Below are 22,215 nucleotides of genomic sequence, written 5' to 3'. Positions count from 1 at the left end.
CACTCCTCTCAGAGGTTTCTGTCAGAGCACCACACTGTGGTGGCTACAAGTCTTACAACTATTTAGTGAATTATAGAACTGGAAATAGAAGCAGGGAAATGTGGTCTCCAGTGCCATTTTTGAGATATATAAAAGTGCAGTGAAAATGTTTGGACCAAACTGGGGGCAAAGAAAAAGAAAGGGTTTGCCCTCTGAATGATTGTAGGTCAATTTTATAAGGAGTAATGATGTGTTTAAATGTCATATGTCATCATATTTGTCATATCTGTTTGTTTCTCAGGATGTGTGTGTGAACGTGGACAGACTGGGGTCAGTCATGGAGCCTGAGCTGAACTGCAGCTCCCAGTGTGATCCACCACTCTGCTTCATCCACGCAGGAGTCAACAGGCAGGAGGGCCTCGACATTCTGCAGAGACTATGCAGTCTCAGCACGGTAATCACATACACACACACATGCACAGAGACACAAATGCTCAAAATATGCTAGTCCAACAATATCGTGCACATATCTTAAGTATGCAAATGCCATGTAAACACACATACATGGACACACTCGTGGATGCGTATACATATACACACACACACACACACACACACACACAAACACACACACACACACACACACACACACACACACACACACACACACACACTAATGGCAGTTCCACACAGTGCTGACACATGTCCAGGCTCATACATCCACACATGTTGGCAGGCATAGCTTAATGTAATCCAGCAGGCTGACTAACAGACTATTTTTGGCCCTCCAGAATATCCCATATAGTCTACATGAAGATTGATTTTATTTGTTTACATGTAGACAGTGCTTGTAACAAACTAATCACAATAATGACACAAGACTAATCATTTACAATGATAATTGACTTTCAAAGTAATCGTTTGTAGTTTTTGTCAATACATCTACTGCTGATGATAAACTTGCGTCCATGACTTAAAATTCGGTGAATATCTGTTTTACATCACTGAAAACACCCATGCATACATTACATCAAATGAAAACAAATACAAATCAAATACTAGAAACGCGTTATTCACCACTGGAGAAACCATTTCAATAGCAGGGACCTGGAAAGGCATTGCTGATGAACTAGTAAAGCTATGTTTAGTATCGTCTTCGTCACTGGTGCCTTTAAGAGAAGAGTGAGCGGAGCCCGGCAACACGAGGCAGGCATAAGCAAGTCTAACGTTACTTTCCAAATATAAACTAAAGTAGTAGAGAGACTGTGTCAGGGAACACAAACACTCTCCTACTGACTCCTTTCTTCTCCATGCTACACCACACAGAAGCGAGGTGAGTTATCTCTTTGATTTATGATGTTAATTTATACATGCATCAGTCTTAAATATCATCTTCACCCAAGGGGAAGGGAGCAGTGAGCGGCACTGTGTTTGCTTTGTTGTGGTAATGGATTATGTGACTGAAGATGTATTTTAATGTACTGTTTTATTTCATTTAATGTGCTAACAATGCATGTTTACTATTGTCTGTTGAACTCAGTGGACGTGAAAACTGTTCGGCTAAAGTGAAATATCCTTTGAAATGAAATGTAACACCATGCATTTGTTACTATTTGTGGACGCAGACAGCTCACCAGGCACAACTGTTTCTAAACCTAATAGTATAGTGGAAAGAAAAAAAATACCACGACAGAGCCAGCTTATTGCATAAAATTCCACCTGCTTTTCTTTCTGGATGTGTTCCCAGATATGGCTACTGCTGGCAGTGTGCTGTCTGAGGAGCAGCTCCTTTGCCCCATCTGTCTGGATGTGTTCAACCAACCGGTCTCCACTCCTTGTGGGCACAACTTCTGCAGGGACTGCATACAAGGATACTGGCAGTGCGCTAATCTGTCACAGTGCCCCATGTGCAAGCAGAAGTTCTACAGGAGGCCTGAGCTCAAAGTTAACATCTTCATATCTGAGGTGGCTTCTCAGTTCAAGAAGTCACTGGAAAAGAGAGACGAAAATGAAGCCAGTTCTGTGGGCCAATATTCAGGCCATAAAGGAGACGTTTCATGTGACGTGTGTGTTGGAAAAAGAGTCAAGGCTCTTAAATCATGCCTGGACTGTTTGGCCTCCTTCTGCGAGACTCACCTGGAGCCCCATCATGTTCTAGGCACCTTCAAGAAACACCACCTGATCAACCCCTTGATGAACATGCAAGACAGAGTGTGTAAGAAGCACGAGAAACTCCTGGACCTGTTCTGCAACACTGACCAGACGTATGTGTGCCAGACCTGCATTAAGAAAGACCACAAAGCTCATCACACTGTGTCGATAGAGGATGAAAGCAGAGACAGGAGAGCTCAAATTGGAAGGACAAGTGCAGAGGTGGAGGGAATGATCCACAGCAGACTGCAGAAAATAAGTGAAATCAATCAAACCGTTCAGCTCAGCAGAGGAAACTCAGACAGAGAGATTGAAGAGAGTTTGCAAGTCTTCAACAAACTGCTCCACTTTGTCCAGAGAGGCAAAGCTGAAGTGGTGGAGGTGATTGGTGAAAAGCAGAGGCAAGTTGAAAGCAGGGCTGGCAGACTCATCATGGAGTTGGAGCAGGAGATCGATGAGCTGAGGCGGAGAAACGCTGAGCTGGAGCAGCTCTCACACACTGAAGACGACCTCTCCCTTCTCCAGAGCTTTCCAGCGTTCTCCACACTGCCAGCCACCAAGGACTGGTCTGACACCCGCGTAAAGAGTGCTGTATATGTGGGCACGGTGAGGAGAGCAGTCAGGAGAGTAGCATGTCAGCTGGAGGAGACGGCAAAGGCGGAGGTGAAGAGGCTATGTGAGACCGAATGTCAGAGGGCTCAGCAGTGTGCTGTGGATGTGACTCTGGACCCTGATACAGCTCATCCCAAACTGGTGCTGTCTGAAAACAAGAAACAGGTCCATCACGGTGAGATAGTGCTGAGCCTCCCAGACAACTCAGAGAGATTTTACCCTGGTGTCAGCGTTTTGGGGAAGGAGGGTTTCTCCTCGGGCAGGTTCTACTATGAGGTCCAGGTGAAAGGGAAGACAGAGTGGGATATCGGAGTCGGCCTTCAATCCGTCAATAGAAAAGGAGGGAATATACTAAACCCTGAAAGAGGCTACTGGACACTGGGGATGAGGAAAGACAAGAGCTACTGGGCCCTCAGCAGCACTCCTATCCGCGTGCCGCTGGTCGAGAAGCTCCAGAGAGTCGGGGTGTATGTGGATCTGGAGTGGGGACAGGTTTCCTTTTACAGCGTGGACTCTGCTTCTCATATCTACTCATTCACTGGGTACTCATTCAATGAAAGACTTTTCCCCTACTTTAACCCCCGGCGTAATCACGGCGGGACTAACTCTGCTCCTCTGATCATCTCGCCTGTCTGAAATTTCTTCCTGTTTCTTGAATGCTGTCAACTATTTTTTTTTAATAATTTTCAGCTGAAAGTTAGCAAAGGCCTATTGTGATGTTTGTTGCTTGTTTGTCTAAATAAAGTTTGTCTACTCGCCTGAATCCTGTGTGCTTCTTTTTTCTGCTTTTACATCCATTATTTACAAAACCGAGAGTTTAGAACACATAGAAACAATAGTCAAATAATGCACATGTATGTGAGCTACATCTGTAACATTTTAGGCTTGATTTTAAGGTGTTTGCATGTGTGTGTGCAGATGGCAGTAGAGCTCCCACGGCGGCCTCTCTCCCCAGTCTTAAGTGCTGTGATGTGGACGCTACTCTCCTGTGGCATCCTGCTGGCTTTCTGCTTCCTCCTCTTCACGCTGCGCTTCAAAAACAACAGGTAGACCACAATGTGAAACACACATATAAACATTAAAGGGATATTTGCAGGAATGAATTGATCAACTGCGTGTATGTTTGCACATGCTGTATTATCAGGATAGTGAAGATGTCCAGTCCCAACCTGAACGTCCTGACTCTCTTTGGAAGTGTCCTCACCTACAGCAGCGGCTTCCTGTTTGCCGTTGATGAACGAACACACTCACAAGGTGGAGCATCTGCAGCTGTGCTACAAGTAAGGCCCACAGCCGCCCTAAATCCTCCATTATATTGTTGGATAAATCGTTGTTGGATAATTACACAGCGCTCTCTCCCACAGGCTCGGATGTGGACTCTTTGTGTCGGCAGTACCCTGGTGTTTGGCCCAATTTTGGGGAAGACGTGGAGACTTTACAGAGTGTTCACCCAGCGAGTACCTGACAAGAGAGTGGTAGGCATGCTACACCGGCCTCCTGGTGGTCGGGTCTGTTTCTAGGATCGACGATCTTGTATTGTGTTCATTTTTGTTTTCTAGTCGCTCCAGGATGCATTCATTTCATCCTAAATGGGTTTTCAGATGGGCAAGTTTTATGTTTGTACGATGAACAGTCTTAAATTGCAGCTGATAATTTATAGACATGTTTTGAGAGGAGTAAGATTTTAATAAAAATGGCAGAAAATTAATACAAACTACATTTGTTTTGTAACTGTATGACACTGATGCGATTGTCTGTCTCAGATCATCCGAGACATCCAGCTGATGGGCATGGTGGCTCTGTTGATCCTGGTGGACATGCTGGTTCTCACTGCCTGGAACCTCACAGACCCCATCAGGTGTTCACGATCTGTTGGAGCCGGTGTCAAGGTAGAAATTTACGGTGATTTTGTGGGGTTTGAAAAGCAAGTTGTAAAACAAGTTGTGTGTGAGGATTATGACATAGCACTTAACTGCTGAAGCATTTTTTCATCTGAATGTTTATTGTTGTCAAATTATGATTAAAATTGCAATAAAGTTGGATTTTGTGACAGCAAAATCACAAACTCCCTCATCCCCCTTCCTTAATGGAATTAATTATAGCCAAATTTATTTGGGTTTCAACTCACTGATACTATATGTTTTTTCCTGGTCCAGGTGGTGGAGAGAGACATTTCCTACTCTTTGTCTCAGCTGGACACCTGTTCCTCTGCATACTCGGATCTGTGGGTTATCATTATTGCAGTTCAGAAGGTGCGTAATCTCTGTTTTATTGAAATGTAATGATAGAATAAATGACTACTCTTGAGTCCTTCATTTTTATATTGACATGATTTATCAATTTACATTTTACTACATGTGATCTCTTTATGCAAAAGTGCTTTGTTTCAAGTCAGAGTCAGTCTCTGTAGTGAAATATTCATAATATTACATTACATATTTCATTATATTCACATTTCATAACATATATTATTACTAGGATTTCAGATGGTTAATTCAATGTGTGAGATGAACTGCTGCATGCCCCAGATCAAAAAACAAAAACAATATGTAGACTCAAATCTCTTGCATTGAATGAATAACTTCTGAAATGACTAGTAGTGGCAGAAATTCTTAGATCCTGTGCTTAAGTAAAAGTACAATTACTACAATTTAAAAGTGCTCATTACACTACAAGTAAAGATCTTGCATTTAATATCCTACTCAAGTAAAAGTACAGTAAGTACTACAAATGTACTTAAAGTACTTTGCCCCTGTGACTCATATAGTATTATATATGACATTATTAGTGTGTTAATACTGATGCAACAATGCAACAGTTTACTCTTGTAGCTGGTCGAAGTGGAGCTCAAACATTTATTTGAATGAAACCATCTGAAAAGTTTAGAGGGGAAATATTTCTTTGGTGGAACTGCTAACATCTGAACTCATGGACACACAAAGGGTTGGGGACCACTGGTTCAATCTTTAATACTAACATTAATGAATAAGTAATATTTGTATTTTAGAAGCCTATCAAATGTTTTTTAATGAAAAATCTTTCTCTGAAAACTAGTAGCTGTAGCTGTCAAACAAATGTAGCGGAGTATAAATTATAATATTTCCCTCTGAAATGTAGTAATGAAATGGAATTACTCAAGAGAAGTATAAGTACCTCAAACCCTTGGCTACTTTCCACCACTGGAAATGACAATGGTTGAAATAAACATTTTTGGACCACTGTGATTGTTTGAAGTCTTACAACCAAAGAGCTGTTATTTTGTGGTACTGGACTATTACTTAATCCATAGTCTAAAGACAAAAGATATCTCCAACGCTTACTAGAGACAGAAACAGAACGCAACATTTTAATAAAAAAATGGATTTTCTTTCTCCTCAGGGTTGTCTTCTCCTCTACGGGATTTATCTAGCCGGGCTGACCAGCAATGTCAGTCACCCTCCAGTCAACCAGTCTCCCACCATCATAACAGCCGTCACTTTGGTCACCCTCTTTTCGGCTGTGGCCGTCCCCGTGTCCACCTTCCTGCAGGCCTGGCCCAACCTGGTCTACAGCACTGTGGCTGGAGCCATTTTTATCTGCACGCTGGCTACCAACTGCATGCTGTTTGTGCCTCAGGTGAGAAACAAAGCAGCTCAAGATGCACATACAAGATGCATGGAAAAAGTGTCTAGTAGCAAGCTTTGGAGAAAGTGTAAGTTTCTTCTTTATCCTTGGAAAAATACCTGCGACATGTCCTTGTTTCTGGTGATGACACTGGCTCTTTTGTAGTATCTCTAAAGCAGAAACCACTGGGGAGGGTTTTTTATTTTTCAAGCAGAACTGTCATCTAATCATCGGATACTATGTCTGGATACACAGACGTATGACAGATAGACACATGAATGAGAGATGACTTTCTCTTTTTGTTTTGAAAAAAGTAGTATATGTAAGTCTATGAGTGATTGTGTTTCCCACACCTCCGTTTTCCATATGCGTGTCAGTTTGCCATGTCTATCAGTGGAGTGTGACTCACCACAGAAGGTGTTTATGAGTCAAAACTACGTAGGCTGGTGCAAACAGATTTATGACTCTCTAAGTGTCTGGCAGTGGGTTTATGTTACAATAAAGGAATGCATCTTTAGTGGAGAGGAAGGAAATATCGGAACAATGAGCAACACGCTCAAACACACCTGGTCAAAAGGCCCCATGTCAAATGGTCCTGGTAACATTTACTACTGGTGTGTGTCATGTATCCGTAGATGAAAGTTAGCCTAACACAGTGTGTGTTTTTTAACTCCCTCTAAATATCACAAATCACCATCGTGCAGCTGACCCAGTGGCGGCAGTTTGAAGAGGATCAGAACAACCCGAGTCAGATGGCCAAGTATTTCAGCAGCCCCAGTAAGAGCCAGCCCTCGGTGTACAGCCAGGATGAGATCTACTACCTGCTGGGGGAGAACAACTCCATGAAAAAACTCCTTAATGAGGTACTGCATTGTTCTGTTTTTTTTTTACAAAAGAAAATATTTTAGAATATCCATATGAGCCTGCCTTACAGACCAAGGTGTTATAATGTGATGATACAGATATTTGTTTTATTTAGTCGTCACTGATCTAGGTTACACTTTTTCTGGTGTTTTCTGCACAGAGAAAGCATCGTTGGAAATAACAGCACTTGTTTTCTTTGATTATGTTGTGCCGTTTTTTGTATGTTGGAGGAACACGATGGAAATAAGACTTTTAAGCTTAGTTATGTTTTAATCCTTAATGATTGCATGTCATGCTGTTCAGAGTTATTCTGTATTTTTAATCATTAAATATATTCAATCAATCAATCAACTTCTCCAGACTAGAGCTAGATCATTCATTTAGACGTGATGCCTTTTCAAGTGAAGCCAACATGGTCTCCAACTGGCAATAATCTCTTCTAAACATGTTCCCAGACAGACATTACTTTCACTCTTTTTATTAAGGGTGTCAGCTGTTAGCTGTTAGCTGGGACATGCACTTAACCACCAACTTGCAATAGCCTACATTGGAAATTGGCTGAGAAAATTGTAATAAAGTCAAAAACTAACTTGAAATGACACCGGCTGTTTAACAATATGTTGACAGTTTTCTCCCAGAGCTCGACTGTTTGTGTCGATTTAAAATATCCAAAGGCAGGAGACACTTCTCTCCATGTGTCGGAGTGATTAAGCTTGTATTTTGTGTTACAATTTTCAGAAGAACGCTGTGATCGACAGTCTGCAGGAGCAGGTGAACAACGCCAAGGATAAACTCCTGCGACTCATGTCGGCCAGCCGGCCCCCCGAGGACCAGGACATGGACTCCTCCAACACCATCCTCAACTCCTCCTCCACTCAGACCACAGAGCTTCAGTCTGACGGCCCCTCTTCTTCTTCTTCTTCTCTACCTCAGAGAGACACTAAATCCCGACTCTCGTCGCCACATTTCTCCCCTCACCTCACTGGTGTTTCCTCATCTGCTGTTCCACCATCCTCCGAGCCCCCCTCTGCTCCAAACTCCTCAATCCCCATTGCTGCTTCCTCTCCTCTCCCTGATGATATTACCGCAAGTGAAAACCAGAGAGGTTTCTCTACCTCTGGCCCTACAGGCAGAGACACAGCTGAGTCCAGAACAGGAGAGGATCTCAAACAGCCCGTGTCCCTGCTGTCCCCTGGCTTTCTCAGGACAGCAGAAGAGACAGTTCACTTTGTCACTTCCCTACAATCAGAGTTTAACAATCAGAGCAGCCTAACATCCCAGCTGGGACTAAATGCCAGACCGACTGGTTTTATTAGCAGCGAGCAGTTGCAGGAGATCCTCCAGGAGCTGAGTGTGGATGCAGTCATGGAAAGCACACTTCGATCTCCTGGTCAGACGTCCAGAGCGCCTTCTCAGCTAAAATTTACAGAAGCTGCCTCCATACTTTCCCCTCTCTCCCTGCGGACACCACACTCCCCTCATCCACCCGTCCTCTTCCGCTACCCCAGCATCTCCCCTTATTCGATGAGGAAACGCCGGCCACCCTTCCATTCCTCCAGAAGAGGTCTGGCCCCTCCCTGCTTCTACGCAGGTTCAGAGGCTGCTGGCTGTGGGAGGATAAGGAACAACTGTCAACGGCAAAATCCAGGCGAGCTCTCTGACGGGGTCACTGTGGATGGTAACACTGACCTTGAGCTGGAGGAGGAGGAGGAGGATGCAGAAGGAAATGAAGCGATAAGAAAATGTCGGAGGTGTGTTTCAAGGTCCCACAGAAGTTCAGTGTTGCCCTGTGCGCAACACAAGCACACAGCTCCACCTGATGTGGAAGCGGGTGGTGATAATGCGCAGCACCACAGACACATTAGAGACTCCTGTGGGTACTGGGACTCTGACTCTAGCAGCTCAACAGACTACTGTTACTACCACCGTCCCTACTGTGATGCCTGCCAGCAGCAAGGCTCCCTCCTGTCCTCAGACAGCTCCTCAGACTCCTCCGACAGCGAGTACGAAGGCTACACCAGCCTGTATCGCTCCCCACACCCTGTGGTGTTCAAAGAAGACCTCAAACCCACCTTTGTATGAGCACGGGTTTTCTGCACTTTACATGTTCATCCATTTCCACCACTTGTATTCATGTCCCCAGAAACCTCGTACAAAATTAGCTTTGAGGATGAAGCAGGCCAAACGTTCATTGTGCATCTATAATGGGAGATAATCTGACTGTAGCTTTCAATAGGAATGTGTTTTGCATTCTGTATGGTATTCTTGAATCTTGCATTGTGGGACAGAATTGTTCTTTTACTCATGAGACTCTTAGACTTGTAGCTCAAAAGCACACAATGCTGTTTACTTTGTAATATTACTTATGGCATTATTTGTACATTTCTATTGTCAGATTAAAAACCCTTACATTCCTAAAATGTCTAGCAAGGGGACAGAACAGTTGAAACACTGTATTAGCTATGGAGGAAAATGCTGTATTTATTTTGATATTTATTAGTAGATGTTTTGGTGTACAGAATTACTTTTGGTCTCCTTTTTACTGTTTTACATCGTCATAGACATTCCTTAAAATGTTATTTTATTGTATCGTCTGCATTGTGTCGTTTGAGTTTTGCTTTAATTTTCAAATCTCCTACATTGTCTATACAACGTTTTACATTTGTTTTCAGATGCTTCACATCTACAGCTGTTTTATGAGACAGCGCCCACACAGGCCACTGCTATCACTTTTATACACTTCTTTGTACTATTGTCCAAACACAAGAGTATTTAATGTGCAAAGGTTGCGGTTATCTGGAGTGTGTGTCTCCTTTGTGTAAGTATAAAGAACATGGATGGGGTAGTTGTTCCGGCTGGTAATCAGGCCTTGACTTGATGTTAAAGACCTCATTTGTGTTTCCATGGTAAAAGCAACATCCTCCCAGGATTAGAATATTTTCCAGCCTCCATGCCATCAACCTGCCAGGGATTGAAGATGAAAATGAGTCTGTATATGGCTAAATTATGGACCTCATGTTAATTAATGTGCATTGTCCATTCTTAAAAAAATAAACATGTGACTTGACTAAAATAGTAGAGATAGTTGAGTAGATTCAAGAGTTTTCATGATATTCCTGCAACACAGACAAAAACAGAGCATCACTCTCTCCCCCTCCTTTTTATATTTCTCTTTCCTGCCTTGGCATCTCTCTCTCCCTCCCTCCCTCCCACTATCTGCTCTCTGTCTCTCTGTTTCTTTCCTCCGCTAATGGGAAAATGTGTGTTTGCCTGGGGAGGTGTTGCTATATGAAGGGAAAGTAGTGTGCGTCTTGCATAACTTCTGCTCTGCTGCTTGTTTTTGAGACGCTACTACTCTCTATTCTGCATATGAACCATTGAAGGACAGCCTGGGAGAAATTCCCTTTGATGTAGAGCATAACAGAATATAAATAAACCACACAAAAGACTGACTACCAGCATCACTGTGCAGCAGGAAAGACTTTCCTGCCAAACTAAGACGAGTGACCTGTATTCTGTTCAAGATGAGGAATGCTGACAAGTTGAGGAATTGTGGAATAAAAATAGTTGTCAATCAATCAACACACATTTCTTTCTCAAAATAACACAACAGTCTGCGGCAATCTGCTACATTGTGGAGCATTTATTACAAAATGAATAATAGAATTAATCTGAGAGGATTAATTCTGATAGACCTGACCTCAAGTGGTTTTAGGTCACTAGAGAAACATAAAGGGTACCACTTTAATGGGCTTATAAATTGTAACTAATGGCTCTATTAATGGTTAATAAATTATTTACTAATGCTTTGTTGTTCAGTTAAAACTGGGGGTTGCCAGATTGTGAAAAATCCCTTTAACTAATTGGACTGTAGACCACTTACCTCGCAAAAAGTGTTCATTTATGACAGCATTATTACATAAGTTACAAACACCAGCCGAAGGGATTTTTCAGAACCTGGCAACCCAAAACGTGTTCATATTAACGACTTGTAACTAATCTATAATGCATGAGTAAAGGTTCAAGGTTCAGCTTTATTGTCATTACACAATACAGCAATGCACGATGAAACTGTATGAAGTTGTAGCCCCCTCCATGCACACACATACAATGTATAAATAAGTCAAATATATTAAATAAAAATACAAAAAATAGGTAATAAAATAGAACATGGTAGTATAAGAAGAGTAATAGTAGCACTGAAAGAAGAAGCTGCACTTTATTTAGAAAGGAAAAATATACAGTTATGTATATACATACATATGTATACTATGTATATGTACAATGTTGTGGTGCAAAGAATTGAGGTAATAGAGGGAATGAGGGTAGTGCAGAGGGAGTGATATGGTGATGTGCAAAAGACCAGGAAGAAAAAATAAAGCATAAACATGCATTTATTTTATTTAAGTGTATTAAATGTATTTACCATTCATAAAACAATTAGTTACAATGTATAAGTTCTTTATAAAGGACGCCTTATTAGAAAGTAGTAGGCCACCGCATAAACAGTAAAGACGTAGAGTGGAAATGAACCTGAATGAAGAGCTGTAGTGACAAAGCAGCCATGCACATATGCACACACACATTATCACAATTACTAAGCATTATGACACTAATTAAATATATGTGCCAGAGGGCTGCGTGTCTAAAAAAGTGTAAGAAGAGGGCTAAAGTATGGGCTTTTGTAACTAACATAGCAACAGCGCTCTGTGACCACCGGTGCTCTGTGACAGCTGGGCCCATTTGAACTGACAGTCTGGTTTTGGAGCTCCATTGGCCGAGAAAGTCATCAATCTTGGGAGCAGATACGCCCATTGTCCCTGTCGCGGCATGGGAAAAGCCTTTGAAGTCGTGAGGGCGGTGCCAAGCAAATTTTGCCATGTGGTGCTCAATAGTCGCGTTCTCATTGGACCACAGGGACACGGTTAACACCCATTTCTGAAGGATACCCTCTCTGATTGGCTAAATCGGCCACCCCAGATTCGCCGTGTGCGCGTGCACAGATTTCCTATTCTTCGTCGCGGGTTACGTCAACAGCGTGAACCTTCTTCCATGGCAGCAGAGCAATCCCTGTAACCCTTTACGGAAATAGCGTGGCTAACGTGCGCAGCGACAAAGACAGCGAGCCTGAAACCTATGGGGAAGGAATAAAAAAAGAAATTCAGTATCGTCGCACTCTGTACCTAAAGACCAACGTTTTCTGAGGAGGTCGCTGCCCCGTAGCCTCGGTGAAGACACCGAAATTTGACGGCGACGAGGGCGGATTTTGAGGCAGCGCAGAGCCATTGAATTCGTTGAGGAAGACTGTGGTAACTCGCAGATTTTCCGTTGGACTGTCTGTAGGCTAGGGTATAGCGAGGGAGCCGCCATGGCAGTCGGATCATTGAGCCTCCACATCGGGATATGAAGAGGAACTGCATGTGTCCCGAACTGACAAGAAAACGCTGCATTTACATTTGATCCGCACCGGATCGGCACTCTTAACATCTGATCTCAGCCTTCTTCATCTTTGTGAAATTGATTCTTCATCCAGAAAGAAATCTCAGTTGGTTTTAATCGGGGGGCCACTGGGAGAGGCCAGATTCATGACTATTTTAGTCGGAGACGTGTCTTCAAAGGCCCGCTGAAAGAAAACCTGGAATATAAGGAAGAAATGCTGCTTGATTGACCGTTGGTGGGAAAGAAAGGGCAGTTTATAAGGTGATACGAACTAGAGTGAAGGATTGTGGGATAAAGGGGTCGCTTTCTGCCTGTCTTCCCTGTGAATTATAGTGTTATTCTTTTACTGTCATCCTTTTTTTGGATGAGAAGGTTCGGCGAAGCGATCAGCCCCGCCGTTTAGCAAGTCACAGTCTCCGAGTCGAGAGAGAATCAAAGGGATTGGATCATGTCGGGTCGGCCCAGGACCACATCCTTCGCGGAGAGCTGCAAACCAGTGCCGCAGCCCTCGGCTTTCGGCAGCATGAAAGTCAGCAGTAAGTACACCCTTGTAATGCCAAAGTAGCCTACCTTTTCTGCATGCACCAGGCCCAGTGTGGGGCTACATATTCTCGCAAAATGTCTCCCTACTATCCAGGCTGAAAATGTGTCAAGCGAGCATGGCGTTAGCTCCGGATAGCTTAGCCCTGTCATATATCTGTGCCACTGACTGAGATTTGGCCGGTGCTGAGTGACACACGCACATTGCTCGCATCGGTGAGAGCACACACCGCTGCGCTCTGACGCGCCTCCCCCGGTCCGGTCAGCCTGACCAGGGTTAGCAGGCCGCGCCGGGCAGGGCCGGGCCAGAGGAAGGTAGTATTGGCACCGGCCCAGGTCAAAAAACAAGCCTTCTCCTTTTACCGCAGATCCGGTCTCATTATTGTCCATTTGAATGTAGATTAGATCTCATAGAGTTATTACTACATGGCACCAACCGTATGCGTAATAGAGTCAAGGCAATAGGGCCGGTCTATTACGCAACTGTCAAAGCGGAAGGTGCGCCCATAGTTGACTCGGGCGAAACTGACGTGATCCTGGAGTGTCGAAATCAGACTGGACAGGACAGGAGGGACTGTGACACAGAGTATCCTGGTCATGAAGCCTCAGTGGCACCGTGCCGGAGGCTGGTTATAGACTGGCTGCAGAGATGGCAATGTCGGCCCATACACACATCTCTTTTAATTTCTGCTTCATATGATCTCTGCTTCTATTTCAAGGGATGTCACACTCACTCACCTTTCCACTGCCTGTTTTATGTCAAATTGCCTCTTTACAAACTGGCATTTTTATCAGTGTGAATGTGTCATAGATTGCAGATACTACTAGTTCAAGTATTCAAGTGTCCCTATTAGAGCCTGACCATATGGCAATCTGTTACTGATATGGTGATATGAATCTGGATGTCTATATACTAAATATGGGAGTTTAGCTTAAAATAATATTGGTTAAACAAATCTAAAAGGAGTTTATTACACTTTTCTAGCTTAGTGAAATGCTTTTTTAGATGATATTATCCACATTATTAATGACTAATGACTGTCCTGGCTGGAGACATCCACTGTACCTAGCTACACCCCTTTCTTATCTTGCATGCAGACACACATTTGGGTGTGTGTGAGGGGAAAAAAACGAGGCTGTCAAGGCTTGTCGGTGGTGCTTCAGGGCTGTGATGTGCTCATGATGTGTGTTAGTGGGGTGAGGCCTGAGGCTGAGGCTCTCCTCTGGGCCTTGGCACTGGAAACCACTCAGTGGACTAGGACACACACACACACACACACACACACACACACACACACACACACACACACTGGGAGATGCACTCCCATCCCAAATCTAATACTTATCTTGCCCCAGATATGGGTGTTGAAGCATTGGTGTGTTGCTGTCAGTGTGTAACATTCATGGTTATGTTGCTGTTAAGAGATAGATGCTATGCAATTCAAGAAATCTTGTGCTAGTCAATAAGTTGGCTAAATAAAGAACTAGAGGACTCTAAGTCTTTGGCCTAATTGTTGTTCAGACATAAGCTACTGAATTAGCACCAAATGCGAGGCTGACCGTGTGGACTTAACGTTACATGAGTTTTACACCAGTATTTCTCTGTGGTTTCTCCACCTGAAAATAGTTGTTTCCCAAGGGACTCATCTGGTAAGCCAGTACAAAACTATCAGTCATTAAAGGCTGAAGCTGGAGTCACCCAATTAATTGGTTGTTAAACAATTTGATTTGTACTTGCAAGTGGTGTTTAGTCCCATAGAGGAAACTATTTGATTGCGCAGATGTCCCCAGTGATAATCTGCCAATACGTGAAGCATTTATAGAATGATCTCTCCGACTGTATTTCACATAGGAGGCATTGAGAGAATATAACAGAGGACAAGAAGTTGGTTAAACTCTCAAAGATTGGACATTTTCAAGGACAAGTCTGCTAACTTTCAACTGTGGCATTTTTTTGCCATCATAATTGTGTTCCAAGAGTTAATACCTTATGCTAATGACAGTGGTGGGTTCCTTGCTGTTTTTATCATGCGTCTTCATTTGATCTTCACAATTTGAACCATTAGAACCTAGAAAAATAAAAAAGTCTCAAAGAGCTGTACTATTTTGTGCCATTCACGTGCCTGGAGTTAGCAAGAAGTCATCAGGTTCAGCCAGAGATTACTGGATTCTCTATGAGCCCAAAAACAAGGAAACCAGAACAACGTTGCCTGGTGAGCAACTTTCATTGGATTGAATTGTGTGGCATAGTACATTACTCAGTTCTCTTAACACATCCATGGAGTGAAGTGACTAAGTATCATGTTTTAACACAATCCATTGTCACCATGGTAAGAATTGGGTTAAAAGGTACTTGTTGAAATACTCTGCTTCCAGCAGAGGCACAGGTTTCAGGAACTGGCTTGATGCCTCCCATGCTGGCCGGTACAGATCCTCAGGGGTTGAGAACATATAGATGTGCAGAATAGTTATTTTATTATTGTAATAATTGTACCTGCTGGCTTAAACCAGACCTGCAGAGAACACCTTGATCTAATATGAACAATAACATACGAGTCTGTACTTTAAATTTTATCCTTTCGTGGTCATAAAGGCTGAATTACACTTAAATATGCAGTTTTTCTGGCATATTTGCAATTTGGAGTGAAATGACAATGACTGCCTTTTTCTTTCCTTGCAATCATTCATAGAACAAAAGATCTTTTTCACATATTATATATCACCACCACTAAATGCAGCATAAATGCACCAATCGTCACACCCATATAAATATTGTCTTATTGTCACTGTTGAAGTATTACTTTAAAAAAAGTAATGTGAGCCCTGAGTTTGTCTTAAGGTTGTTGCCTAGCTCAAATATTAGCTAATCCTCAGATTTATTTTCATCCAAAAATCAAAAAGTAAAAAGTGCCATCCACAAATTCCTAAAGCCCAAAGGTGACGTTTTCATTTTGATTGTTCTGTCCCAAAGATTTTAAGTTCAGGGAAACACATTTAATAAGCTACTCAAATGAAGTGTAAGGATTGCTTTGGTAAAAATATCAGTATAATATAATTCATATTAACGAGTGACTACAGAAACGTATATAGACCCTTTATTTAAAATCAGATTCGTCATTCAGAGGCACACAATTTGCGACGTCAGCTTTGTCATGAATGTACTTTGGACTGTATTTATATAACACCTCGTTAGTGTCTACCTAGACCAGTTATAGAGTTCCTCTCCAGTATGTCACCTACCATTACCCTGACCTCCACCATCCCAATACACTCACACACTTACATTTGTATGTGAATAACTTTGCTGATTATCTCAAGCAGCTGTAGCCATTGTGTATGATCCTGGAGAGAACGCTCTTGCCCCTCCCACACACACACACACACACACACACACACACACACACACACACACACGCACACACGTATACATACATACATTCACACACCCACATGAGCACTCTGGTTTTGTTTTTGGGGGTGAGGCAGCTGGCCAAGAACAACGAGCGGCCTGTTAAGCATTTCAAAGCTGCAGCCCTCTCTCTCTCTCTCTTCCTCTTTCCCTCTTTTCACCCCTTTCCTTTTTGTCCCTCTCTCACATTTTGCAAGTGATGATGGGAACAAAATGAACTAATTATACTCTTTGATTCCAAATGAAACAGAAAGGACTTGCAGATAAGAACCATCAGAATCACTCACAGGATTTAAAAGGAGAGCTGGGTTTTGAGGTAAAGAGACGTGATGATCATTCTGCGGGCAGTCCATTGGGTGTAGTCAGTGTGGTGGCAGGACTGGGCAGCCATGATTTTGCAGGCTTCACACCAGTCTGATATCTGAAATCTATGCACCCACATTGTGTCTGGTCAAAAACTCACTGATGCCTTGATGTCTTGATCTAAGCACTGCTTAGCCAAATGTCTCTGTGTCAGCGGTGGCATTCTTGTGACTGGATGTTCCAATAATGTAGTGAGTTATCTCATCAGCTTTGCAACAGTGGTGGAACGCTTTTTGCACGAGTTGCACGTTAAAACAGTACATGCACGCCTTTGCTTGTGGAGCGTTTTGTTGTCCAGGAATTTAGCAAATGTCTTCATACATTCCTCACAAATGTCACGTTGCCCTGTAGTCCACAGCTACCATGTGCTGGAACCATTTCACCTACATTTTGTGCATTTTGTATTTTGAGAGATATTAATATGTCAGGCATACTGACACTGTCTTAACCCAAGTAAGTGGGTGCTTTTGACAGTGTGAAGTGATAGAAAGTTATATAGTAATCAGCCTCAGTGTTTGAAGTAACAGTATGTGTGATATAATCATTTAACTGGGATAGCCAAACAGTTAATACATTCTGCATATATGCATATGATTAGCCTATATGTGTTTGCCAAATTACAGAGAGGAATAAACACATGGACAGTTTGGCAGGTGCACATTCTGTGACATTCACTCGTAGCAACCCGACATGAATGGTGTGAAAATCATCCCTCATCTTGCAGTAAATACATGAATGATGTTACTACTACAACCTGATAGTGTACAGACTTGGTATTAACATGCGTCCTGGGTGTTTAGATCACAAGTGGACAGCTCTAATACTAGGTGTGAATGCACCCTAGATGCTGTCGTGGGAATTTCAGGAAAAACAGAAGACTGGCAACAAGGGAGTAGTTCTTGTGGTTTTATTCACGTCTGCAGACGGACGGTTCCGACAGCAACTCAATTGTCCCTGCCCGGCTGACCGTACTGCATGTCAGAGTGGTCTGCTTTTATACAGAATATACAGCAAAGAATGTGAACACTTGTAAGACATACGTCACTCTCTTTGACAGTCGTCACCTTGTAAGGGTGTTAGAAGGGATGTGTTGTATTTTCCCACTACAGATGCATTGAGATCTGATCACTCAGGCCACAGTCAGAGGTGGTCTGGGCCGCTTGTGTCCACATTCCTTTAACAGTAGATTACCGTAACAATCAGAATCAGAAATACTTTATTGATCCCCGGGGGAAATTACACTTTTTTTTTTTCATAATCAGAAATTCTGATATGAAATTCAGTAGATTTACACTGCAAACTTTTACCCCTGTAGTACCTCGAAGGTGGGTGGCTTATGTCAGGGGAAATGAAAAGTGATTTGACAGAGTGCAGAGTATCTGACTTTGAGTTGCTGCAAACTGTTTGCCTCAGTATTAAGAGATCCTATCATATCGGGTACCAATCTCAAGGCAGTTTTTTAATATACTGTAGTTTGCTTGAACACCCTATCAAACTTCCTAATAATGTTGGATTATTTGCACATACGCCTTCAACAGTGGGCATACATGATGCATGCCAGAATGTCAGCTTGTTACTTGTACTTTTAGTAACAGAAGATTTATCGGTTCAAATTAGGCTCAATCAAAATTTGAGCTTGTGAAATGAATCAGTAGTAACTTCAAAGCCTGTGATTGCATATCACACTTGTGAGAGTGAGACTCGGAACTCAAAGTTCCCACTGTGTGTGACACTGAAGTTACACATGCACATGATTTTTGATCATTTTAAAAAGTTCAACATTGTATTTACCCTTAATAAGCTTCATAAAAGCACAGCAGCTTATCTGTTATCTGGCTTTGTGTTGTCATGACCTTCATTAACACCATCATCAGTGCATTCGATTACAGTCAGAAAAAATGCTCCCACTTTTGCCTACCAACATCATGTCTACCAATACTACCCAGCCCCACATGTATCCTGCAACTGCTCAACACTAGTTTTGTTTTGGCCCCATTGTGTACACATGTCGGCCATATTCAGTTGTAGTCTGAACTAGTCTGGTGACCTGAATTGACTATTGACGCCTTTGGCTAAAAATTGCAGCAGCTGTCTCCTCTGTGTCGCTTTGTAGCTGAGTAAAACAGCATATGTACATGAAATCATGCTCTGTGATTTGTCACACTAATTAAATTCTTGTGGTAGGCTGATTGACTAAGTAACTATGGCAATGATGCAAGCAGATGTTGCAAGGTCTTTGTGCCTCCGCTATTTTCTCTGTAGAGGTTGTGATTTTCATTTTTGTTTCATTATGTTTTCAATGGGGGCCAAGGGACATTTTTAACACTTCTGATAGTTCACTTTGGGAGAATTTATTTTAATGGAAACGTGCTTCCAGCTTGAAAGCAAATGAAACTTGTTATCTTTAACTTGTCATATACCAAAATAAAATGGAGAAATGGGAAATCTGTGTCATGCTTCCAATCAGTCATTTAAAATGCAAAAAAAAAGTTATTTCAATTGCGATCTGATTGCCTGATCATTCCTTATTTGCACCAGTGTGAGATCTCACTGTGAGTTGTGTGTGTGTGTGTGTGAGTGAACACAGACTTTTCTCACGGTATGAGGAAGTGCAGAGGCGTCATAGAAGTGGCCCTGCTGGAATATGTAGGCAGAGTCATATTCCTCTCTCTTTCTCTCTCGCTCAAACACACATACACACTCTCTTGGAAAGTCTATTTCTGTCGTTACAGAATCAGTTTTCAGTTTCTCTTTCTAGACTTGGTCTTGGAGAGTGAAGGCCTGTTGGTTTCTCAGACTCCCCGCTTTTCCCTTATTCTTTGATCGTAATCACATCATCAATAATTGAACCACTCACTGGTCACACATTGGCAACAGGAAACGCACATGAACAGGAACACACATATATAAAATGATGATTTTATGTCTGGGTTGGACCATGGAGGGGTAGCTCTCTTTTTTTTGCTCATGCACACTCACAGTGAGTGTCTACGCAGGCACTATTTGCGTCAAAATCAATAACCCTGCTGGAAAATAAGCCCAGCGAGCCAATGAAAATGGATAGGACCGGTGAACCTCTGCACCCTGTGTTACTGTCTCAGTCAAAACGTCGACTTTCTGGTGTTAAAACAATTCAAAGCCATGCAGGGTTAATTAATCTAATCCCTTTGTTCATTCAAAACTCGCACACTGACTAGTCACACGCTGGTAGTTTGCCAGAAGTCTGCATTAGATGGCCACTTCCTCCTCATATGGATAGGATGCTGTGGCAGTGAAGTCTCTATTAAATAACACCATGATCTGGAACAGTCACGGTTATTAAGCAGCACTAATCCACCCATCGACATGATTTTGTACCCACTGTAAGCTGTTGACAAATGTGTTTGCAGCCAACTGTCTCAGCAACTCCCCTAAAATTAGACAAATTTAATAAAGGTATTTTGATTATTTTAGGCATGTGAGTCTTTTGGCTCATATGCAGCCTTTTTCCTGCTGCAGTTTTTGTGAAAGAGGAATATACTAATAAGACTGTAGATTTAGAGGGGAGAGCAGGTGTTGTGATAGCATTTAGTCTCATATGTGTATAAGTTTGGACGTTTATTTGAGAGCATGTCAGAGAGGAAGGAGCAGGCGCACATTTGTGGCAAGCGACACACACTGTTGCCTGGTTGTCCTGTTACTGTCAGCTAATGTGAATTTTGCCCCTTGACACTTCTGGGGGGAGGAGGGGGAGGCAGTGTGAGGCAGAGAAGCCACTTAAACAGGAAAAAGCCTCCACGTTGTGATCTCAGGGGAGCAGAGGCAGCTCCTGACTGACTACAGAGGAAGGCATAAAGGGGAGGAGGGGCATGTGAAAGCAGATTCCGATCTATAGTGCATTAGCATCAAATACAACTTATTAGCTCATGACTTTTCACTGATTATAATCTTATGTATTGAATTGGTCTGTCTGTACACCACGGTTGGTGAGTCTGTCCAAGGTAATGAGTCTTATCCACTGGGGATAGTCTCAGAAAGCTAGGCCTGCTTTATGCTGATCCCTATTTGATGCATTGAGTTGGATAAAAGCACCTATGCTTCCTGATATATAAATAATGATCCATAGCATTTAAACTGACAATGCAGAGTGTCCTTCTGTCTATAGAATAATAGTCGCAAGAATGTGATTGTTTCCTCTAGATATTTAAGTTTCCTACCACTCAAAACAGACCTGAACACTACAAACATATTTCATGGGGCTTTTCAAACAGTTGCAGTGTTTGTTAATAATATGGACAGTTTTTTGTTTTTTTTAACTTGGACGCTCTGTTTCAGCTCAGCCATCATTCACACTCAGTCAGCTGGGAGCTGATCAGTACAGCCACAACTGTTAACCAGTAAGAAGCACTGCTGGAACAAATGGGGGTTAAACTGGCTGTAGCTAAAGAAGGCGGCCATATTGTTCTGTTTCTCTCAGTCAAGAAAGTTGTCAGCAGCATCATTCAAACCTGCAACCTGTCAGTCACAAATTGGCTTGTCTAACAAGGGGATTACCAAGAGAGATGAGCAAATGATGAGTTAGGGCATGTTTGGACACATAGACCTTTTTCACTGAAGACATTTTGACATGTCAAATAATAAATGTGTAACTACAAGCAATTTAAAACTGCCGCCTTGTTTGGCTTTTATTTGACATGACCTTATCTATCATGTCCTCTCTAATGTCGTTTTGTTCTCTCTTCCATACCTGTAAACATATCATTACTTTGTTTTGAGCATCTGCATTTCTCTATTATCTGTTTCTGAAGGGGATAAAGATGGCAGCAAGGTAACAACAGTCGTGGCCACTCCAGGCCAAGGCCCCGACCGACCACAGGAGGTGAGCTACACGGACACTAAGGTCATCGGCAACGGCTCGTTCGGCGTGGTCTACCAGGCTAAACTCTGTGACTCCGGAGAGCTGGTGGCCATCAAGAAGGTCCTGCAAGACAAGAGGTTTAAGGTAACTCATACGCACACACAAACAGCGTCTGTCTCAACTCTCTCACTCTCAACTGAAAGCTAGAAACTAAAAGGACATAGAAAAGCAGAATGTATAAATGATTATGATGCGCACAAACTCATACTCTTTTCTCCTTGTCATCCTTTTTTTTGTAACCACAGTAGAGATTTGTTGCATCAATGAATGCGAATGTGACTGAGTAACTGTGAAAGAGACATGAATGGAGTGATCTTTCACAAGAACAGTGAGATCAGCGAAGCTGCGAAAAAAGAGA

General features: G+C 42.5%; 3 protein-coding genes across 6 annotated transcripts in view; all 3 read left to right on the top strand.

The window, feature by feature from the left end:
- The first annotated feature begins 301 nt into the window (after positions 1-301).
- On the top strand, positions 302-9,291 carry gpr156 (G protein-coupled receptor 156). The gene is made up of 9 exons (XM_070915224.1): positions 302-433; positions 3,661-3,788; positions 3,887-4,022; positions 4,107-4,217; positions 4,506-4,631; positions 4,899-4,994; positions 6,121-6,357; positions 7,050-7,208; positions 7,948-9,291. The coding sequence occupies exons 1-9, from the start codon at positions 317-319 to the stop codon at positions 9,289-9,291; spliced, it is 2,454 nt and encodes an 817-aa protein (XP_070771325.1). The 5' UTR covers positions 302-316.
- LOC139292165 (E3 ubiquitin-protein ligase TRIM68-like) lies at positions 1,729-3,488 on the top strand. The gene has a single exon (XM_070914367.1). The coding sequence runs from the start codon at positions 1,729-1,731 to the stop codon at positions 3,376-3,378; it is 1,650 nt and encodes a 549-aa protein (XP_070770468.1). The 3' UTR covers positions 3,379-3,488.
- A 3,805-nt stretch (positions 9,292-13,096) lies between the features above and the next one.
- The window catches only part of gsk3ba (glycogen synthase kinase 3 beta, genome duplicate a), a 28,896-nt gene continuing 19,777 nt past the window's right edge, over positions 13,097-22,215 (top strand). For all 4 annotated transcript variants that reach the window (XM_070914151.1, XM_070914150.1, XM_070914149.1 and 1 more), the window contains exons 1-2: positions 13,097-13,184; positions 21,748-21,941. In XM_070914151.1, the coding sequence (XP_070770252.1) occupies positions 13,097-13,184; positions 21,748-21,941 (282 nt within the window). The remainder of the gene's footprint in view (positions 13,185-21,747; positions 21,942-22,215) is intronic.

This window comes from Enoplosus armatus, chromosome 11 (assembly GCF_043641665.1).
Source record: "Enoplosus armatus isolate fEnoArm2 chromosome 11, fEnoArm2.hap1, whole genome shotgun sequence".
In the NCBI taxonomy this organism is placed as follows: domain Eukaryota; kingdom Metazoa; phylum Chordata; class Actinopteri; order Centrarchiformes; family Enoplosidae; genus Enoplosus; species Enoplosus armatus.
The sequence above is the reverse complement of the archived record's forward strand: the minus strand, read 5'-3'. Positions and strand labels throughout refer to the sequence as shown.

What these genes read in the sequence shown, in the direction of transcription:
- gpr156 (XM_070915224.1), top strand. Translation starts at nt 317, where the DNA reads ATGGAGCCTGAGCTGAACTGCAGCTCCCAGTGTGATCCACCACTCTGC. An exon ending in CATCTGCAGCTGTGCTACAA is followed by an intron (nt 4,023 to 4,106) that starts GTAAGGCCCACA and finishes TCTCTCCCACAG; the next exon opens with GCTCGGATGTGGACTCTTTG. An exon ending in GCATGCTGTTTGTGCCTCAG is followed by an intron (nt 6,358 to 7,049) that starts GTGAGAAACAAA and finishes ACCATCGTGCAG; the next exon opens with CTGACCCAGTGGCGGCAGTT.
- LOC139292165 (XM_070914367.1), top strand. Translation starts at nt 1,729, where the DNA reads ATGGCTACTGCTGGCAGTGTGCTGTCTGAGGAGCAGCTCCTTTGCCCC.